The sequence below is a fragment of the Castor canadensis genome, chromosome 13, assembly GCF_047511655.1.
Source record: "Castor canadensis chromosome 13, mCasCan1.hap1v2, whole genome shotgun sequence".
NCBI classification, from domain to species: Eukaryota; Metazoa; Chordata; class Mammalia; order Rodentia; family Castoridae; genus Castor; species Castor canadensis.
Window position 1 is genome coordinate 34,718,437 of NC_133398.1, and position 22,557 is coordinate 34,740,993.

Below are 22,557 nucleotides of genomic sequence, written 5' to 3' on the forward strand. Positions count from 1 at the left end.
AAGGGCCTCACAAAAGCCCATGTGTACTGAAGATAGACACCATGAAAAAGAATAGAGTATTATTACATACGACAACCACACTTGGTTCCCCAGCACTATTGGAAGGTGGTAGAATCTTTAAGAAGGTAAGTCATTGAGGGCATGACTTTGAAAGGGCTTGGGGGACGCAGGCCCCTTCCTTTCTCTCTGCTTCCCAGCCACCATGAGGTAGACGACTTGGTCCAGCCCCCCTCCACGCCACGATGTGCTGCCTTATCACAGGCCCAAAAGTAACAGGGCCAATCCACCATAGACTGACCGTCCAAAGCTGTGAACCCAAAGAAACCTTTCCTCTTTTTAAGGTGATTATCATAAGTATTTTCTCACAGTCATAGAAAGCTGCCTAACATAGATGAAATAAACAACAAAGAACACAGCATACCTATGACCTAGAAATCCCACTCCTAGGTGTGTGGCTGGTGTGCACAGGAACAGAAGTGTCAGAATTTGCATGGGAGCATTGGTTGTATTATTGCAAGACTGGAAAAGCCACATGTTGAAGAACTCAGTAAATAAATTATTATCTCCACACGGCTGAATGTACACAACCACAAGAAGGAACATGGTTGAATCTCCTGTTCTGAAATAAACCGAACAAATTACAAGCTGTCTTATTCTACTTACCTCAAGTTAAAAAAACAGCCTACATTAAACTATATGATGAGGTCAGCATAATTAAGTGGTAATTTTTTTTTTTTTAAAGAAAAGCAAGGAAGGGGATTCCACAAAAGCCAGCATAATGGTTTCCCCTGGGGCAGGGAGCTGTGGGAATTGGCAAGTGTCTCATTAGAGGCCTCCTGACCTTGGAGTCAAGTTGGCTGTGACTTATTCCCTAATAGTTCGTTAGGGTCTACATGTACATTCTGTACTTTTGTGGGTTTGTTGTATTTCACATATCCATGCACTTAAGAGCGACTCCAGGCCTAGATGACTTTACAGTTCCTACAGAACTTTCATCTTTTACAGACTCTTCCATGAATAGGAAAAGAGGGACCATGCTCTTCATTTTTCAGAGAGGCCAGTGTAACTGTGACACCAAAACCAGACAAGAACAGGCACAAAAGTAGATCAACATCACTCATGAAGATGAGTGCCAAAATATTAGCAAAGGGAATCTAACCATGAATAAGAAAAGATACATCAGATCAACTTGGACTTATTCCAGAGACTGAGGGTGGCTTAATAGTGTTCACTCCACAGAGGCAAATCATCAGATTTACAAATGAAAGGAGGAAACTCAGCCAGTCTCCAGAGATGCAGAAAAAGCATTTGATAAATGCTTTTTTCCCACCCACAAGAAAAATCTCAGCAAACCAGGTGTGTTGGTCAGCTTCCGTGACTATGACTAATACCTGAGGCAGTCAACTTATGGAGAGGAAAGGATGGTTTGGCCTCACCATTTTAGAGGTTTCAGTCCACAATCTTTGGGCCTTCAGTGAGGTGATATATCATGGTGGAAACACACAGCAGAACAAGGCTGCTCACTCATCACCCAGAAGCAGAAGGGAGAGGAAGGAAGGGACCAGGGCCTTGCAAACCCCTTTCTTTTTTGAGACAGGGTCTTACTATGTAGTCCAGGCAGGCCTCAAACCCCCAATCCTCCTGCTTCAGCCTCCCTAATGCTGGGGTTACAGGTGTATACCACCACATCTGGCTACCATCCCATTGAAGGTACACCCCCAATAACCTAAAGACCTCCCAGTAGGTCCCACCTTATAATGACTCCACCACCTCCCAGTAGCACCTCTATGGGGCTAAACCTTTAATGCAGACCCCTTGGGGAGAGTCCAGATATCACAGGTTTAGTGCCAGTGATAGAAGGCGTTATATAACCTTGCAAGCATCATTTCAAAAACTTCATTTCGAAACATTTGAGATTTGCAAATACAGTTGAATGAACTTCTCCTGATTCTTTTATCTGTTACTAAGATTTTTGCCAAACTTGCATTTTATTTGTGTATGTGTGTGTGTACACATAGAGAGTGGTGGCACTGGGGTTTGAACTCAGAGCCTCACACTTGCTAGCATGTGCTCTACTACTTGAGCCATGCCTGCAGCCCTTTTTTTTTTTTTGTGTTGGGTATTTTTGAGATAGGGTCTTATGAACTGTTTGCTCAGGGCTGGCTTTGAACCTTGATCCTCCTGATCTGTGCTTCCTGGGTAGCTAGGATTACAGGTGTGAGCCACCAGCATCTGGCTAAGTGTTTATTTGTTGGCACTAACATTTTGTGTGTGTGGGGTACTGGGATTTGAACTCAGGGCTTCGTGCTTGCTAGGCAGGTGCTCTACCACTTGAGCCCTCCTCCTCACTGGCATTAACATTTTTAAGAAGTAAAAGCCAGTGGTTTCATAGAATGTTTCCAAACTTGAGTTTGGCAGATTCTTTCACGATTTGACTCATTTATATATTTGGAACAACAAGATCACATACTTGATGTCGTCCCTTCTCAGTTCATTATGTCATGGGGACACACGATGTCATTTGGGCCCATTAGTGGTGGTGTGAACTCTGGTCTCTGGTAAATATGCAGACATGGTTCATGAAGGAAGGACGTTAGGAGCATCCTTCTGAAAAGTCATGGCCTGCACAGTAAGAGTAGAAAAATAATTTGAAACTGTTAGGGTGGAAGAGGAAGAACTAAAACTGCTCTGGTTACATATATGATTGTCTACAAGAAACTGATTGTCTACAAGAAACTCAGAAGAACTTGTAGACAAATTATTAGAAAAATAAGAGCATTTAGAAGGCAGGAGCATATTAAACTCAATGCAAGAGTGAGCACGCTGTAAGTGCCAGAGCCTTTACAGCAGGTAGTTGAACATTTGCAGAGTAAGAGAGGATTGGATAGCTATGGATAAACATGCAGTACTCAGAGGGGAAAATGACAGAGCACTATTGAATGGCTACTTTAAAGATGGCCTGAATAAACGGAGATGCATACCATATTCATGGATAGACACTTTTTCCTCTCCCAAAATTCTGTAGCATTTTCCTTTTTTTGTGTGTGTGGTACTGGGGTTTCAACTTAGAGTGCTAGGCAAGCGCTCTACCATGCCTCCTGCCCTTTTTGCAAGTAGGGTCTCACACTTAGCCCAGACTGGCCTGGACCACAATCCTATTAAAGCCTCCTGTGTAGCTGGGATTGCAAGTATGTATCACCACACCCAGCTTTATTGGTTGAGATCAGGTCTCACTAACTTTTTGCCTGGACAAAAAAATCTCCCCAATCTCCTCCTCTCCAGTAGTTAGGATTATAGGCGTACTCCACCATGCCCAGCCTATGTTCTCCTTTCTTAAGACATCTTCCCCTGTACCCTGACTACTTTGAGCTAGAGTTGTTTGTGCTCTTGTGCTCATACCTCCTAGTGTACGTAGAGTGGCGGTGGGGAGAAACAGTACTTTGCCTGTATGTTACATTGTGGGTGCATAGTTGGTACTCATAAATTCTTATTGACTGAACAAATTACTGCGGGGTTATTTGTCCGGATAAACAGGGTGGGTAGAAATGTCAAAGTGAGGGCCTGAGCAAAGGTGTGGAGGTGGGTCATCTAGGGAGTGTTGGGGAAGAATGCAGACAAATCATTGATCTGAGAGGGGGAGAAGTGGACTGAGGTCAGGTGAAAGGGGCCTTGCATGTCAGGGTGAGACCTGCAAGCTGAGCTCTGGAGAAATGGCATTTTCAAGTTGGGGAGGGACAAGTGCAAATGAGGTTTCTGGAGAGACTTGAGTCAGAGCTGGGGAGGCCCTAGCACTGACCACCCTTTAGGCGGCTTGTTTCTTCTAAGCTCTGGGTGCCCACCAAACAAGCTGCATTCTTTCTTTGTAGGGGGTGGTGGTGAAATCAGGACCTCATGCTTGCTAGGCAGGTGCTCTACCACTTGAGCCTTCCACCAGGCCTGTTTTGTATTAGGTATTTTCAACATAGGGTCTCAAGCCAGGCTGGCCTCATACGTTAAGGAACTGCATTCTTTTTTTTTTTTTCATATGTGCATACAATATTTGGGTCATTTCTCCCCCCTTCCCCCTGCAGGAACTGCATTCTTAATGAATTCAGTTGGCTGATTGATTAATTGGTTTTTCTTGATTTTTATTACCCATACTCTTTCAGAACGCTCTCAGTTTCTAACTTGCACAAACTATTCATACAAGTGTAAATACATAGGAACAACTGATGGAGAAGTGACAAAGTAGGAGGCAGGTAGAGAGACGGGCCTAGTTTAGAAAGGACCATGTCGGAAGGCCTTTCTTGGGAGATGGCTTTTTGGCAGAAGGCCACAGCTACTTGAAGCTTCAAGGGAGTGTTCAGGCAGAACAAATAATGAGTGGAAAGGCCCTGGGGCGGGAATAGGTTTGGTGTGTTTGTGCATCCTCACTTAGGTAAGTGGGTGGGAGGTGAGGCTGGGACTGTCAAGGCCATTTAGGTCATGGTGAGGCTGGGCTCTTCTGAGTCCAGTGGGAAGCCAGTGAAGGGTGGAAACTCAGTTGTCCTGCCCAGCCTGATCTTAGGTGAAATTGAAATGTCTGATTGCTTTGGCCTTTTGGAAATCTCACAGGACACCTCTTAGACGCTTAAGACTGCAGGCACAACAGGAGCTCACAGCCACCGGTCAGCTCTCACACCTGAGTGGTCCCACAGACTCCCATCCAGTGGGTCCCCAGTGCAGCTAGGGAACCCATGTTTCCAACAGGTTCCTGCAGCTGTGGGCTCCAGCCCGGGATGTCCGGCTAACTGCATCTTAGATGAACAGCGAGTAACTTTTTCACTCTTCCTGTGTAGTTAAGCTTTCTATTTTGACAGTTGCATATTCACAAGCACTTGTGAGATCCTGAGTCCCTCCCCACTTACCCAGCATCTCCATAGTAACATCGTGCAGTTCTGCCGTACAGTATTGCGATCTTGACAGTGACACCTTACAGACCTGTCCATTGCTGTTATTTGGCCACCTCCCCTGCCCCACTCCATCTGTGACCCCTGATGCCTGTTAATCCGGCCTCCATTTCTATACTTTTTGCCATTTTGAGGATGTCATATAAATGGAGCCCAATAGTGTGTAACTTTTTGAGCTTGACTTTTTTCTACCTATTTTTACTTCTGGCACTGGGGATAGAACCCAGGGCCTTGCCCATGCTAGGCAAGTACGCCACTGTCTTGAGTACAAGCTCGACCTTTTTCACTCAGTGTTGATTCTCTGGAAATCCATGTAGGTTTTTCCATGTGTGAATAGTGTGTTCCTTTTCATTGCTGAGTAGAATTCTGTGGTCTGGGTGTGGCATGGGTTATTAAGCATTCATCTGTTAAAAACTATCTGATTAGCTGGGCATGGTGACACACCCATTCCACCTTAGGAGGCCAAGGATCATGAGTTCCAGGCCAGCCTGGGCTATGTAGTGAGACCCTGTCTCAAAAACAAAACAAAACAAGCCATCTGGTTGTTTTCAGTTTGGGGCTCTTAGGAGTAAAGTTGTGCAAACGTCCAGGCATGGGTCTTGATGAGAACACAAAACAGTCTCTGTGTCACTGTGGGAAGTGTCCAGGAGAGCACTCGCTGGGTCATAAAGTAGTTAGTTTTGTAAGAAACCGTCAAAGTATTTTCACAAATAATTTTGTAGTATAAATAAAATATTACATGGAATCTGCTATACTAAAAAAATTCTTTGTGAACCATCTGAAATCTGAATTTAACTGGACATTCTGGGTTTTACTTTTGTTTTGGGCTGTATTCAAAACTCAGGGCTTCATGCTTGCTAGACAGGTGCTCTACCATTTGAGTCACTCCACCAGCACCTGTTTGTTTGGTTTTTGATAGTCAGGCATTCTACCACTTAAGCTACTCCACCAGTCTTTTGTTTTTGAGACAGGGTCTTACTATGTAGCCCAGCTGGCCTCTGCCCAAGTGCTGGGATTACAGGCATGCACCACCATGCCCAACTCAGCCTGCGTTTCCATTTGCTATGTCTGGCCTCCTTAGATGACTCCAGTGCTGCTGGTTTGCAGACCCGGTTTTCAGTAGCAAGGCTGAATCTAGTTCATATTTTTCCCCTGAAATATTCTGAAGTGAATCGTGGATATTCTGTCATTTTACTGACACATACTTCAGTATGTGATTCGGAAAAAACCAGGGACGTTTTCTCACATAGCCACATAGCCTACCTGACAACCTGATGAGCATCTCCTTGTTCTATCCGATTTCTGCTTCATGTGAAAATGTCCCTAGCTCCCTCACAAATGCCTCTGATTGCAGTTCATCTACTGTAGGTCCAGACGAGGCCCATGTCTTGGGTTTTTAAGTGACCACATCCAGTATTTCTGAGCAGACACTCAAGGCTGAGAGGGGAAGACACACTTGTGCATCCCGTCTCTTCACACTGACCTGAGCAGACAGGCTTTTTACTGTGGTGAATCCAGGGATAGCCATGCATGCTGGTCTCCAGATGCTGGGAGGTGCTGGAAGGTCACCCTGAGCAGTAAGGCAAGGACCCAGATGGGAACAGCCTCATAGCCTTTTCTCACTTAACACACCCAGTGCTCTGGGGTTTGACTCTGTTTATTTACTGGACTCCTGGTTGGTGACCAGGGGTGACAATCCACGCCAGGCTTAGCCAGCACAGACATGCGGAAGGAGAGGGCAAGCGGACAGCTCCTTAATGCAGTGAGTCAAGGAACAGAGGCTTAGAAGATGCCCGGCCTTGCCATAGCCTTCTGGAAGCTATTCTCAGAGGATAGTGTCTGAGGCCCCAGAGGACGACCTCTGGCAGGGTGCCTCCTTCCTGCACATGGCAAGCGTCTGCCAGGAGGATGAAGGGCAAGTTTCACAACTTACCCCACAGCCTTGGCAACCAAGGTCTGAGCTCAGGGACAAAGGCCCACAGCAAGGTCTAGAGAGAGGCCCACCCTGAGTCTCGAGGACATAGATTAGGCTCCTAACTCTAGACCCAGCCTATGCCAAGGCCACCCCACAGTGCTGAGGACTGTGGACTTTGCTACAAGGTGTGGAGGGAGGTACAGGCAGGCAGAGCCTTGAGAGGGGCCCTGCGGCATTGCTGGGCATGGAACAGGCCAGAGAACCGAGTGACCAGGTGGATACCCCACAGGTGCCTGGAGAAGGGCAGAGAGGGGACACTTCACAGCCATGCTCAGAGGCAGACTGACTCTTCTCAGCCTCCTCTGGAAGTGATAGGAGCCCCGCACACACATAAAATTTCTCACTAGGTGTGTCTTTCGGCCCCCCAAAACATATAGAGCAACTATAAGAATCAGTGACTTGGGTGTAGCACTCACCTAGCAGGTGTGAGGCCCCGGGTCCACACCCAAGACTGCTACAGAAATAAACTTGGGTGGTTGTGATTGGCTCTGATGAACAGAGTTCAAGCTCAAGGCTTTTCCTGTATGAACTCATTCCATCAGATGGGAAACTGAGGTATAGACAGCTGAGGTCCCAGGTGGTGAAGCCAGGGGATCAGCCCCAGGAAGCAAGAGGTCACCCTGCTTGCTTGACCTTTTCTACACTGTGAAACCACCCTCCGCCTCTCCTCCCTCCTCTGCCTCCCACTCTCCACCTTCGGCTCACTGGAGGCAGGAAGATGACACTTGTAGGAAGATGACAAGGAACCATTCTGGGGTACATGATAAGGGTAGTGACAGTGACCTCACAGCCTTTCCCATCCTGGCAGCTGAGATCTGGCTCTGTCCTCTGGAGTCACCATCCTGTCCACTCCTTCTGCCCCAGGGCAGCCCCCTGGAGACTGTGCCCCTTCAGGCTGGGCAGCTGGGTCCATGCACGTAGCCAGGGTTCTGTGGGGTCTGGGAGGGGGCAGGCATAACCTCCCTAATTGGAGCTTGTGTCCTTGTAAATCAGACTCCTGTCCCTGGCCTAATGGGCAGAAAGGTGGAAATGACCTCCTGATTACAAATGTCCCTGCCTGACAGACTTTTAGTAGCACAGTGATAGATAGAGCTCTGGCTCATCAGACTGGCTAATGTCTGGGGGGAGGAGGGGTAGAGAGGGAGGGGCCCAGCCATCCCCTGTCCTTTGAGGCTGAGGAGGAAGAATAGCTGAGTGGGGCTGAGCCTTTTACTTTGGAGGCCTGGAGGAGCAAGGCCAGTGCAATCCCTGTGGAGCTGCCCTGAGCCTTGGTGGGGGATGTGGTGGTTTGAGAGGCCTCCTGGGCAGTTTGCCTCCTGTCAGCCCAAGGCCAGTCTTGACAATTAGCTCTTCCTGAGAAACCTGCAGGGCAAAAATCAGGGCCTGGCACTGGGCCAGATAGAAGAGATAAAAGATAAAGAACAATCTCAGCCTGTAGCAAGAGGGCAGGTACTACCTATGCTCTTTGGCCCAGGAAATGGTCCAAGTACAGGGAAAGGCTGTGTGCAGGAAGAGGGGGTGGGTGTCAGGACACTGACTCAGAGAAGACTGGCACTCCCTTGTTGCTCAGTAGGTAACACCACAGGCTCACATTTAGGGACAAAGGCCTGGGCTCAAAGCCAGCTCTGCCCCTCCCATTCCCAATAACCTTGGCGAGTTCTTTCCCCATTCTGGGCTTCACCAAGTGCCAGAGTGCTGTGATCCTTGGTAACGCCTGCCATGGGTACAGCATAAAGAGTTGGGCTGTGTTCTCACCACTCCTGGTCTCTGAGAGCCCTTGGAGCTTTTGTAAAATGATGTGTCTAATCGTGGCAGGACCCACCTTTATAGAAAATCTGTAGTTTTGTTTTTAAACACTTCATTTTGTTTTGCTTTGTTTTAGGTTTTTTGAGATAGGGTCTCATTTTGTATCCCAGGCTGAGCTCTAACTCACAATTCTCCTGCCTCTGTCTACCAAGTACTGGAATTATAGGTATGTGCCGCCACGGCCTACTAAATACCCTCCTAATTGGCAAACTGGCATTGCTTTCAAAAAAGGACAAGGAAGATGGTAAAAAAAAAAAAAGTATTATCCCACCATCCAGCTTTATAACCACAGTTAACACTTGGAGCATTTACTTCTGGTTTTCTCTCCACCTTGATGCACAGACACGCACATGTGTTCGTGTAGTGACAGTGTTACTTACTACAGTGCCTCGCTGTTTGGCTTGGCATACAACGTTTCATGAAGCCCCCAACAGTCCTGCAAGGAAGAGACCATTATTCACACGTTTCTCACAGGAAAAAGAGGCTTGGAAAATTTGGGCAGGTGCATAACATGCAGATTTTAATTTTAGAAAGCTTACCCTGAGGACAATGTACAGGTGGCCTGCAGGCTGGATGAGGAATTGGGCGGCCAGGATGGTCCCTTGGAGACCTGAGCAGACCGCTGTTGTCCCTCTGGAGGAGGCAGGGAGCCCGCACCTCTCTTCCCTGCTCAGGGGCCCATTGTTCTCACCTGTGCAGGAGGCGGAACCATTGGAAAGAAATGGTGTCTCTGCACACATCACTAGCAAATGACCCAAGTCCAAATTCCGAACATGTATGTGTGTGATTATCTTTCTGAGCTGAGAGTAAATTGCATACATCTTAGTCCTTTGCCCCAAAATACTTTGCATTTCCTTAAAAAAAAAAAAAAGAATGTTCTCTTACATAACCTCAGCTTCAGCAAGTGTGACATTGCAACGCTACCTTTACTGAACTTAAAGTTCTTTTTCAATGTGTCAAGTCATGTCAGTTATAGCATTCTCCCCTCCAGCATGGGATCCACTCCACATGCCTATTTGCCCAGGCGAGCCCAGGACTACCTCCTCTGTTGCAAGGCACTGGAATGCATGCATAACCCCAGGGAGTCAGGGCCAGCTTGTCTGCCTTTACTAGTTTGCCCATGGTAACCTGAGAAGCCCTGTCTCCATGTTCATGGCAGCTGCCCAGGTACAGTCGTATTAAGCAAGGTCAGAGACCACCAGGTGTCTTTGTTCAGTCCCAGGATATCTCACAAAAACGCAGAGGTTGGCTTGGGGTGTGGCTCAGTGGTGGAGCACAAAGCCCTAGGTTTGATCCCCAGCACCACCAAAACAAAATAAACAAAAAATTGCAATGTTCTCTGCAGGTAGGGAGGTAAAGGAGAGGAGACTGAGTGACCCTCCCTGAGTCCACTGAGTCCACTATGTTCTTGAAAATTCCTTTGTAAAAAATGATCCTGAGACCAAAGCTGGTTGTAGTGATGTGTGTCTATAATCCCAGCTACTTGAGAGACTGAAGCAGAAAGCTCTTGAGTTCAAGGTCAGCCTAGACAATTTGAGACCGGTCTCAAAATAAAAGAAAAAGGGCATGGGGTGTAGCTTAGTGGTAGAGCACTTGCCTAGCATGTGCCAGGCCCTGAGTTTGATCCTTAGCACCACCACCACCAACACACCTGAGACCATTGAAGTACAATGTCAAAGACTGCCTTGTGTCCACCTTCCATGCCATCCATCCTCAATTAGAGCCTGCCCCCGATACCTCACGAACATTTGCTGAATGGAGGGACTTGGCCCATTTTCTTCTTAGCTCTCTTCCTTGTAGCTGTGACGACGGTCGGGAGTGTCCCAGTGGACCTGAGGCCAGTCTGGTGGATGTATGCAGCAGCTGCATCGCCAGGCAGGGATCCTGAGTCCCTGGTCCTGGCTCTGCACAGCTATGTAATGTGATGTACAGAAGGACTGGACTGCCCACTGCCAGTCCCAGGTTTCTGTGATTTTGCTGGTGTGATTGTCCCATGCCCTGGAAATCCAAGTCTGTGTGGAAATCTAAGCCTCGGGCTATGACATGGGCTGTAGGAACTGTGTGTCCTTCCCATGGAATTCTGGACAGTTGTCAGCAGGAAAGGGGGAGAGGGAGGGCAAAACCCCTTTTTTTTTTACTGATATTCCATGCACCAGTGCACAGATCTTAGTAAAGTCACCAGGCTGTGAGCACCATCCAACTTCACGATCATTTCCTTATTCCAAAAAGAAGTCCTATATCATTAGCAGCATCTCATCAGTTCCCTCCTGCTAGCCGCAAAGAACCACTAATTGCCTTTTGTATCCATAAACTGTCTCCTTCTGGGATTCTCACAGGCATTAGTCAGGGCTCTGTATACCAGGTACCAGGAGATGGGTTCACCTGCCCGAGCAGTGACACGACATCTGTATATCATCTGAGTAAAATCACAGTTTCTGATCCTCCCGCCTCAGCCTCCCAAGTGCTGGGATTACAGGTCTGAACCACCACACCTGGCAGTACATACATGACTTTTTGTGTCTGTTCTTTCACTTAGCATGTTTTCAAGGTTCCTCCATGTTGTAGTCTGTTGCCAGTACTTTGTTCCTTTCTGGCTGAATAATATCTCACTGTCTGAATGCATCACATTTTCTGCATTCCAGTCATCCGTTGATGGGTATTTGGGTTGTTTCCACCTTCTGGCTGTTAGAGACAGTTGTATTATGAACATCGGTGAGCAGATCCCTGGAGATCTGTTTTTACTTTTCCTAGGAGTGTGATTACCAGGTCACATGGTAACTCTGTGTTTAATCTTTGAGACACTGCCCGACTGTCTTCTGAAAAGGCTGCTTGTGCGTCCCCAGCAGCACATGAGGTTGCCTTTTTCCTGAACACCCACCCATAGCAAGGCATCCAGCTGGACCTTCCCACACCTCTGCTCCTATGTTCCTCACATCCACCCATGAAATACCTGTTGTTTCCTCCAATTTCCCAAGGAGGACCGAGGCTCGGAGAAGTGAAGTGACTCCCCAGGACACACAGGGTTGGGGGTCAGGCTTAAGTTTGCACTCAGTTCTGTCCCTTACGTTTTCCTACCTACTCAGTGATTGCTGACGGAATGAATGACTGTCAGATGCTAAAGTCACATTAGCCTTCTCTTCAACCCTCTGGGCACTGTTTTACAGACGGGAAAGTTGGACCCCCACTACCCCAAGGTCTGCGGGCACAGAGGGAACGTGTTAGACATCAAGTGGAACCCTTTTGATGACTTCCAGATCGCCTCCTGTTCTGAAGATGCCACGGTGAGTGTCCACGTGAGGTGCTTCCCTTGCTTGGGAAGAGTGGGGTGAGGGTGTAGAGGTGAGCGGCTGTCTACCGGGCTCTGGTGCCCAACCCCAGCTCCTCCACTGCCACGGTGAGGTCCCTACATAGGAAGGGGGTGAGAGATTGCAGAGACCTTCTAGGGGCTATGGGACTTGGGGGAGCACGCCTCTTCTCTATGAGCCTCAGTTTCCCCAACCTGTAAAGTGGGCATAATAGCGTCTACCCATCTAATAAAGACCAGTGAGGCTCTTGTTCCAGTGGCAGAGCCCACCCACCCTCGGGGGGACTGAAAAATGCTGTGAGGAGCATCGTTACTGTGGTCAGAAAATGTCAAGCCCCTTCATCCACAGCGGAGAAGTAAACAGTGAGAGGGGAGGGATGGGTATGAACAACAGAACAACCCAAAAGCTTGGGGGTTTTTTGGGGCTTGTTTTTTTTTTTTTTAAGACTTAGGATCTCAGCCAGGTGCAGAGGCTCACCCTGTCATCCTAGCTACTTCGGAGGTGAAAATAGGAGAATCACAGTTTGAGGCTGCCCGAGCAAAAGAAAAAAATTTAACGAGATGCCATCTCAACAAATAAGCCAGGCATGGTGGTATGTGCCTGCCATCCCGTCCACCCAGGAAGCAGAGGGAGAAGGATCTTCATCTGAGGCCAGCAGGGACAAGAGGCAAAGACCCAAAACACAGTGGCTGTGGCTCAAAACAGATCACAGATGTGATCAGATGATTACAATAGAGTAGAATTCATAGCTGCCGATTTCTTGTGACCCTATTGTACTCCTGGCCGTTACGTGTATCCTTGCACTCAGTCTTCCCAGTAATCCCACAAGGCAGAATATTTTTCCTGATGGAGAAGCCAAGAACCAGAGAGGTGCAGTGACTTGCCCAGAGTCACTCAGCTTGTAGCTGGCTTCACATGAGGCCTGCCTGACTCAAGAGCCCATTCTGTTTCCACTGAGCTGTGGCACTTCCCTCAAGAGCAACAGCCACAGCCAAGCGGGGTGGGCAGCGCACGCCTGTGATCTAAGCACTCAAAAAGCTAAGGCAGGAGGATTTTGAGTTCCAAGTCAGCCTAGGCAATAGAACAAGACCCTGACTCAAAACATGAAAACAAAACAAGAGCCACAGATGGAGGAAGTGAGGAAATACTAGAAACTAGGAAGTATAGGATTGTAGCAACTGAGTTCCTAATTTAGCTCAGAGCTGCCTGGCAGCTGAGGGAAAAAGGAAACTAGGATGTATTCCAGAGTGCTCACTGCTTGATCAAAGGAAGTAGACCAGCTTATCAGGAGAGCAAGGCAGAAAATCCTAAGAGGGCCAGGTGTGGTGTTGCATATCTGTAATCCCAGCACCCAAGACACTGAGACAGGATTGTGAGCTCAAGGCCAGCCTGGGCTACATAGTGAGACCTTGTCTCAAAAAAGAGGGAGGAATCAAAAGAGGGAGGGAGGGAGGGAGGGAGAGGGGGGAAGGAAGGAAGAAAGGAAAGAACTTGGTTTTCGGTTTCTAGGTAGGAGATTGCTGAGAAACCTAAAGGACATTTTCACCACAGGGACAGTCAGCCTGTGAGTGTGGCCCTGTTAGTGTTGGGCTGCTGCAGGATACCAGGTCTAGCCCTGGCTGCCCTGTTTACATGCTTTGAAGGCTCCCTGAAGGGTCTTTATTAAAGACCCCTCTCACCTGCCACTGTCCCTCCCAGATGCCGCAGAGGAGGGGGAAGAGGCCTGACACTGGGGTTGGGGCACCAATGTTTGGTGGTAGTAATCCATTCCATGTAGAAGTCCCTGCAAAGTGCTCAGCTGCCTCCTCCGTGCCTCCAAGACCTGGGGACAGTGCTGCCTCAGGGGGGAATGTGCCTGCCCCTCCAGGGAAACCTGTCCAGAGCCTGTGCTCCAGCCTAGGTCTATCTCTGCATTGACAGTCCTCACCAGCCCTTTACAGCTGGAGCCTGGCAGCACCCCAGGAAGGGTTCACCTTCTAGTTTCAAAGCCAAGATGACCTGGAATTAGAAGTTGCTGGACTGGAGGGAAAGTTGTCTCCCTGGAGAACCCGTGTGTATCTAAGGCAAACAGTCCATAGAGTGACATTGCAAGACAATGAGGAACAACAAGATGGTTCCATCCCAGGCTCATTTCCCTCTGCAGCAACCCCAGACCCCACCTCCATTTCTACTCCTCCACAAGACCACTCTGGCAGCCCCTTCCATCATCAGACATACAACTCTAGAAGGAAGCCCCAGCCCTCCTCCTAGCCTTTAGTCTCTCCTTTCTCAGGCCATCTACAATACCCCTCCAAATTTACAAGTTTGTCCCTGTCTTATCCTGCTCCAGAGCCTGTCCTAAATCCCTAAGGCTATGGCACAAACCCTTCATCCTGGCATTTGAGGTGCTATTCTGGGCCTTGCAGCTAAGACAGTGAAGAGCACTGTACTTTCTAGGCTGGGAGGCAGATTTGCTTTGGCATCCAGCCTGGGAGACAGGCTTACAGCCCACATACCTGCCACCTACCTCAGGCTGTGGGGATAGCAGTGATCCCTGGGGTAGATGGGGGAACCAAGGCTCATCCCTATGGCTCTGAAAGCGGAGCTGCTCCTCCACCCAGTGAGGAGAGATTCCGAGAGCACTACCCCAGTCTTTTACTAGGTTCTACCAGGTCTGTGGCAGAGGTGGCAAAGACTCCCCCCCCAATACCAGGTGCCCTGTGCTCATACCCCCCCACCACCATGTCTCCCTTAGATTAAGATCTGGGACATCCCTAAGCAGCTGCTGGCCAGGAACCTCACAGCGTACAGCAAGGAGCTGGTGTGCCATTCACGCAGGGTCGGCCTGGTGGAATGGCACCCCACGGCTGCCAACATCCTCTTCAGCGCCGGCTATGACTACAAGGTGAGTGTGTGGTGCCTGTGCTGACCGGCCACAAGGTGGTGCTTAAGACAGGGGAGGCTCCCTCGGTTCTGGAGACCAGAAATCCTTAGTCAGGTGCTGGAGGCTGTGCTTCCTCCAGGGGTGCTTGGGAGGACCCTCCTTCCTCTCCTGGTGTCTGGTGGCTGCAGCGGTCCCTTGGCTGCTGGTTGTATCACCCAGGTTGCTGCCTCCATCTTCAGGGCTACGTCCCCTTTGTCCTCTCCTCTTAGAAAATCCACCTGCCATTAGATTTAGGGTCTCCTCTCATTGATTGTGGCTGCATCTTAAGTATATCTGCAGAGACCCTATTTCCAAATACGGTCCCAGCTGAGGGTCTTGAGTCTTTGGGGAGACATTTCAACCCTTTACAGTCTGCCTACTGGGGACATGTGAGGTTCTCCAGAGACTTCCCCTTCCCTACTGACTTCCCAGTAAGCATACTGTAGACCCTGAGGACTGGGACAGTTCACAGCACAAGAAGCCTGGGTGGTGTCCAGCCCAGACTGTAACTTGCAGTGTGACCTGGGAATGTCCTTTGACCTTGCTGGGCCTCGGTTTCCCAGTCTGTGAAGGACTGTAGCTAGTGGTTTTTCAGTTCTCCTAGCTCTATTGGTGTCAGCAGAGGAGGGACTGAAAGGAGGGGGGCCGTGGAGGGCCCTAGCTTTCATCTGCCTTTTGTTCAGAAGGGCTCTTTGATCTGTTTATGTGGGGTGTGTCTGCAGGGTAGCTGTGCATGTTGTTCTGTACACAACTCCAGGGGGCGCTACTCATAAGCTGTGGGTGGGTTGCTGTGGAGGTGTGCAGTGGCCAGCCTGTGCTCCTAACCATGGCACCTGGTAGAGGGAAAATGCTTCTAATAACCCTTTGAAACCCCCTGGAGTCACTGGTCCCTCAAGTGCTCCCAGCGTGGGTGCTTTGCTGTTCACACGCAGATGGTGTTGGCCTTTCACCGCCAGTCAGCCTGACTCCCATCGTCCCTCTGCTGCCACTCGCAGCTTCAGCTGCACAGCCGTCCTCCACTCCACTCTTGGCCAGGCTTCCAACTGCAACCTCCCCCCGGGGAATACTGTGTTTTATTGCTGCCTGGTCTGGCGTCTGACCATGGGGACTGGGTGGGGATAGCCACTGCTCAGTGCTGTCCCTCTGCCAAGCAGGTGATGATCTGGAACCTGGACACAAAGGAGTCTGTCATCTCAAGCCCTGTGAGGACAATCACCTGTCATCAAGACGTGATCCTCTCCATGAGCTTCAACACTAACGGCAGCCTGCTGGCCACCGCCTGTAAAGACCGCAAGATTAGGATTCTCGACCCCCGACTGGGTACTGTCCTCCAGGTCAGTGCTGAGTCAGGGTCTGGTGTGGAACCAAGAAGCAAGTGGCGGAGTGGGATGGGGGCAAAGAGATAGGGCTGTGGACGTCTGGGCTCAGCCTCTGTAGGCAGCATTCCCATCTGGCCACAACATCACAGGTTGGATGGACATCCATTTTTCGGATGAGCAAACTGAGGCCAAAGAGAGAGGAAGTGACTTACCCACGCTGAGAGCTGAGATCTGAACCTGGTCTGACTCCAGGTTCAGATCTCAGCTCCGTCCCTGGGCAGAGGGTCATGAGTCTGAGGCTTCGCACTCTGCTCCCTGAGCCTGTGTTTGCTCATCTGTTACGATGGGCTATGAACCCTTCCCGCAGAGAATCTAATGGGACAAGCCAGGTGACCTCTCACACCCAGGCCCGTGCCTCTCTTGAAGTGGAAGCTTGTGCAAGAGTGGATGCGCAGAGGCCTGTCTATCCCTGCTCAGAAATGTTGCTCCCAACTACAAGTGTGGGGAGAGGGCCAAAGTGCTGATGGCTCACACCTGTAATCCTAGCTACTCAGGCGGCAGAGATCAGGAGGATCACAGTTTGAAGCCAGCCCAGGCAAAATAGTTCGCAAGACCCTATCTTGAAAAGCCCTTCACAAAAATAAGGCTGGTGGAGTGGCTCAAGGTGAAGGCCCTGAGTTCAAGACCCGGTACCAAAAAAAAACCCATCACCAACAAAGGAGAGCTGGCGGGAGTGGCTCAAAATGTAGGTCCTAAGTTCAAACCCTAGTACTAAAAAAAAAAAAATTAAATTAAACATAAAAATAAAAAAGAGTGGGGAGAAGCTCCATACAGATAGAGGACCTCAGGTCGGCTTCCTGGAGGTAGTGTCCAGTGGGGATGGGGATTCTCCACTGAGGTGGGTGAGTGGGAGGCCCTCCGGGCAGAGTGGCAAGGTAAGCCAAGCAGGGAGGCCAGGAGTCCCACCTAGTCCCTCTGCAGCCCTGAGTATGCATATCCCTCCAGGAAGCCAGCTACAAGGGGCACCGGGCCAACAAGGTTCTGTTTCTGGGGAACATGAAGAAGCTGCTGTCCACAGGCACATCCCGCTGGAACAACCGGCAGATGGCTCTGTGGGACCAGGTGAGTCTCTGCATCCATAGCCCTCAGCCAAGGGCTGGCCGCCTCCATTCACCCATGCATCTCTCACTCAGTCTCACGTGCATACTTGGCAAGGTCTGCAGGCTGGGCATTCAGGGTGACTTATAGGTGGGAGGGGGGGAGGGCGCAGCTGGAGTGCAGCGCCATTGGGCGGGCAGCTGCGGTGGAGAGTAAGTGTGGAAGGCACCTCAGAGACGAAAACAGATGGGAAAAAAAACACATCAGGGAGGAGGGAAGTGAGGTCACTAGTGACTTGCTATCCAGGCATGGTAGCCCAGGCCTGTAACCCCAGCTACTCAGGAAGCAGAGGCAGGAGGATCTTGAGTTTGAGGGCCAGCCCTAGCCAAATAATAGTAATAACAATAATAATAGTAATAATAATAATAATATAAACAGGGCTGGGGGGTGAAGCTCAAGCAGTAGAGCAGTTGCCTAGTATGTGCAAGGCCTTAAGTTCAAGCCCTATAACACACACACACACACACACACACACACACACACACACACACACACACACACAGCCTTGTTAAGGGCAAAATGTTGATGAAATGGGTGGAGGTGGTGTTTTAGTGCCTTTAAAATGTCATCTCCACCAGAAGGTAGCTCAACACCCCCCCACCACACACACACCACACACCACGCACACACAAGATCAAGAGTTCTCTCTCCCTTCCAGCTCCAGGCTCCAGGAAAGACTCACAGGTGTTTCTGGTCTCCCTTCCCCTTGCAGGAAAACCTCTCTGTACCTCTCACAGAGGAGGACCTGGACGGCTCCTCGGGCGTGTTGTTTCCCTTCTACGACTCGGACACCAACATGCTCTACTTGGTGGGAAAGGTCAGCCTGGCCCAGGAGGGAGGAGCGTGCCTGGACCCCTGAGGCAGGAGGCAGGAATATCCCAAGCTTAGCCCCACATGTGTTTAGACACAGCCTGGAGCCTGTGGGGTACAGGGTAGGGACAAGCAATAATGGCTGACTGCTTCTGAGGACCACCTGGGGCCAGGGCTTTGACTGGACACCCCAAGTTGTCCCTCCCAACACCGGGTCCAGATGATGTTTCCCAACAGGTACTCTTTGTATTGGGACAGAACAGGTGAGACTGTCCCCTCTGACCCCTACCTGCCATACCAGGAGCTGCCTTCCAGTTATGACAACCAGAAATGTTCCAGGGCTGAGACCAGCTGGGAGGTCTCTGAGGACACGCCATCCTGACCTCATGAGTGGCTCTTGGGTTGGGGGAGGGATTTGGGCCTGCTCTGAGGGCTTCTGCCTTGGAGGAACGAGGGTGGGGTGTATAAGTCCTGCTTGGGGGCACTGAGCATTGAAACGAGGACCCCCTCTTCCGACCTTGGTGATGAGGTGCAAGTTCCCCGGGTTCTCTGCTGTGAGGTGGGTTTTAGGCTGCTCACCCTGAAAGCCAGGGTTTTTCTGCCCTGCTGGCCGGGGGAGGCTGGTGCAGTGCTGATGGAGCCGAGCTTCGTCCTTCCCCTCCTCAGGGTGATGGGAACATCCGTTACTATGAAGTGGGCACCGACAAGCCGTATCTGAGCTACCTGACTGAGTACCGCTCCTACAATCCACAGAAGGGGATCGGTGAGTGGACAGGGCCACAGTCTCAGGGCTGGCCAGGTGGGCCGCAGAGAGGCATGGGGTAGGGGCAAGCGGGGCAACAACCCTGACCTGTAGGCTGTGTTAGTTGGTTTCCTGGTGCCCATAACACAGTGCTGCAGACTGGATGACTTCGAACAAAGTATGTTTGGGCTCTTGGTTCTGGAGGTCCAAGGTCAACTGGCTGCCTCCAGTCACATCCTTAGTGCTGGGTGAATCCTGAGATGACGCAGGATATCACATAACAAGAGATGGGAGTGTGTGTGTATTCTGATTTCCCTCCTCTTACAAAGCCACCAGTATTTAATGGCAGGGGGATTCTACCCTGATAAGCTTATCTGGTCCTAATTACTTCCCAGACCCCAACTCTAAACACCATGGTCAGATTAAATCTCCATTCTCTTTAATACCTCAAAATGGGGACTGATTTTCAACACATGTAGCCTTGGGAGATAAACTCAGTCCCCAGGAGGGCTGTACTTGAAGGATATAGCATGAAGGAACCAGCTAGGAAGGCTTCCTAGAGGAGGCAGTCCTGGAGAAGCTGAAAGAGGAAGTAGAGCACAGCCAGGAGAGAAGGAAGTGGCTCAGGCCGAGGTTAAGCAGTCTCAAGATGAGAGACACTGACTGACCTAAAAGAATTCTATAAGAAATTCACTTTAAAGGCCATATAAAGACATAGGTAGATAAAAAGTAAAAGACTGAGTTGCAACCTGAATGTGTTTGTGCAGAGATTTAGAAAAAGCTGGCGACAGTAATGCCCTGATACGAACCTTAAGGACAATAACAGTCATTAAGGTCCCTGAAAATGGCTATCACAAAAAAATGATTGGGTTGCATGTGGTACCTCAACCAACAAGCCAGGCATGGTGGCACACACCTGTGACCCCAGCTAGGGGGAAGTTAAGTCCAGACAAAAACACAAGACCCTACCTGAAAAATACCCAACACAAAACAGAGCTGGCAGAGTGCCTCAAATGGTAGCGCACCTGCCTAGCAAGCATGAGGGCCTGAGTTCAAACCCCAGTACTGACAAAAAAAGAGTCCAGCTAAAATAATCAAAACCCTTGAAGGTGGAGACAGAGTCTGGTTACTTGGACTCCATTTTCCCAGCCCAGGTCTCAGCCCAGCCTAAGTGTTTGCTCACAAGCTGTTTGCTGAGGGGAAGATGTGGAGGAGGGCGTATCTGTTCACATCCAGGTATACAGCCTGGCCTTCCTCCATAGGCACTGGGGTCCCTGTGACCCCAGTCCAGCAGAATCTCTTGGCCCTCCTTGGCCATGTATCCACAGGTGTCATGCCAAAGAGAGGTCTGGATGTGTCCTCCTGTGAGATCTTCCGCTTCTACAAGCTGATCACAACCAAAAGCCTCATTGAGCCCGTTTCCATGATTGTACCCCGGCGGGTAAGGGCAGTAGGGGCCACCTGAGGGGTGGGGAGGGCCAGAAACACATCCTGTAGAAGACAGACCTAGGGGTTTCCAGGTACCAGAGCCTCTAGCCCATGCCACAGGGAGAGTGAGGGTTCCTCCTCCAGGGGAAGGCCCTTCTCAGAGTCAGTGTGACATCACTGGGGCAGGGGTGCTAGGCTTCCCCTGCCTCTGTTCTTGAGCCATTGTGTGTTCTGGACAAGTCTCTTACTTAGCTCATCAGGGGGTAGGGAGGAGCTGGACGTCCAGCCTCCCTCCCCATGTAGGGAACTGACCCTCCCACTGTCTCCTCACCGTTTGGACTTCTCCTGCAGTCAGAATCCTACCAGGAGGACATCTACCCACCTACAGCAGGGGCCCAGGCATCTCTGTCAGCCCAGGAGTGGCTCAGTGGGATGAACAGAGGTGAGAAGACAGAAAACAGACAAGTGTGGTGGGAAAATGAGGTCCCCATGGCTTTCCGAGTAGCCGAGCAGGGTTTGGCTTGTATTTGTATTTTGCCGTACCCTCAGAGGACAGGCTCTTGACAGACCATCCCTAGTGGCTACATGATCACCTACGGGGCTGGGAAGGCAGGGGCTTGACCCAGATGGTTTAGAAACTCCAGCTCAAGAGATGTCACCCCATGAAAGACATCACACTTGGACTAAGCAGGATAATTGGACAGTCTCAGCCAGAACTCCTGCCAGTTCCCCACCCCCACTGCTACAATTACTGTTTAGCCTAGGACCTTCTAGGCAGCAGCCTCCACCAGGCTCCTCTGCCCACTGCCTGACCTGACTCTCTGCCCCTCTCCTGTCAGCGCAAGAGCCAGCCTCCCCACCCACATCCGGCACCATCTCCTCCAACTCCCTATTTCCTATACCCCGCCCCCCCAGGGCTGAGGGGCCTGCCCTGCCACACTGATGGAATCTCTGCTGGGCAGGAGGCCAGTGCCACGTCCAGTTTTGTGTAGCACTTAGGTCCTGCTCCCCTGGGCCTTTACCTCCTCTCTTGTCCACAATCCCTGCCTCCCCTGCTTCCTGGGGTGTTGGGAGAGTAGTGACTTTGGTAGGTGGCACAGGGCAGTACGATGACTCCTTACAAGGCTTCACTAGACCTCACCTCTGGGGCCTCTGGGGGCAGCTCCAGAGTGTGTGTCGTGCTGTTCCCACAAACACTTCTGTACTGCATGTGGTGTCTGTGTCTGATTACCCCTGGGCCCATCTGCTCATGGCTGCTCTGTCTGCTCACAGTCCTTTGCTTACCTTCCAGAGCCTGTCCTGGTGTCCCTGAGGCCTGGCTCCCAGCTGCTGAGCCCCCGGCCCCTGCCTCCAGAGAGACCCCTCTCCAATTCTTCGGCCCCTGCCTCGACCCTGTCCCGGGATCCCACAGAAAAACTGGCTGCAGATGATGGCCGGAGGCCCAGTTCCATGCCGGAGGGGAAGGCACCATGGTGGGCAACAGAGCACAGACTGGAGGAGAAGAAATCCTGGCTCACCAATGGCTTTGACATTTTTGAATGCCCCCCACCAAAGACAGAGAATGAGGTGTGAGGGGGAGAGGGCCTGCAGGAGAGTATGTTGGGGAGGTGATAAGTGCAAAGAGCCCAGAAGGTGGCAGGAGAATGAAGGATGAGAAATACAGCCAGCTGTGTGGTCTGGCCTGGTCTATAACTCACATGGTTAATTCAGTCAACAAACAGGCTGTGAGCAGCCTCTCTTATCTGTATGCCAAGGTGATGAGTATGCATGGGGCTGGTGGGAAGGCATCTATAAAATGCAGGTTTCACCTGGTAGCCATTACAGTTTTTACAAGTGAAGTGATACTTAAAGTGTCATTAAGGGATAATGAAGGCCCCAAGGGGAGGATGAGCACCCGAGGCCCAATACCTATCGTGTATAGGATGATGGTGAGGCTAATTTTCTCCCTGGTTCCCAGAGGAGAAGCTGAAGCTTAGTGAGGGAGGTAACTTGCCCGAGATCACACAGTTCTGTGGGGGCGGGAACACCAGTCTCTAGACTTGAAGGCCAAATGCCCTTTCCTCCATCCTTCAGGGATCTGTGGAAGCTAGATACATCAGAAAAATTCAAGTCTTTCTCAGTTTTTTTATTGGGTGAAGTAAACAAGACTTTTGTAAAAGATCTGGGCAATGACAGTTCCTGGTT

The 22,557-nt window shown here is 50.2% G+C and overlaps 1 protein-coding gene and 1 non-coding gene across 3 annotated transcripts in view; both read left to right on the forward strand.

Annotated features, from left to right (window-relative positions):
* Window positions 1-22,557, forward strand: part of Coro2a (coronin 2A) — a 53,278-nt gene that overhangs the window by 27,609 nt on the left and 3,112 nt on the right. For both annotated transcript variants that reach the window (XM_020180809.2, XM_020180806.2), the window contains 9 exons: window positions 11,874-11,990; window positions 14,749-14,898; window positions 16,071-16,250; window positions 17,241-17,357; window positions 18,106-18,210; window positions 18,870-18,966; window positions 20,274-20,386; window positions 20,725-20,815; window positions 21,665-21,939. In XM_020180809.2, coding sequence (XP_020036398.1) covers window positions 11,874-11,990; window positions 14,749-14,898; window positions 16,071-16,250; window positions 17,241-17,357; window positions 18,106-18,210; window positions 18,870-18,966; window positions 20,274-20,386; window positions 20,725-20,815; window positions 21,665-21,939 — 1,245 coding nt within the window. The remainder of the gene's footprint in view (window positions 1-11,873; window positions 11,991-14,748; window positions 14,899-16,070; window positions 16,251-17,240; window positions 17,358-18,105; window positions 18,211-18,869; window positions 18,967-20,273; window positions 20,387-20,724; window positions 20,816-21,664; window positions 21,940-22,557) is intronic.
* Window positions 19,673-19,801, forward strand: LOC141416021 (small nucleolar RNA SNORA33). The gene has a single exon (XR_012440952.1). It is a non-coding gene; the product is annotated as a small nucleolar RNA SNORA33 (small nucleolar RNA).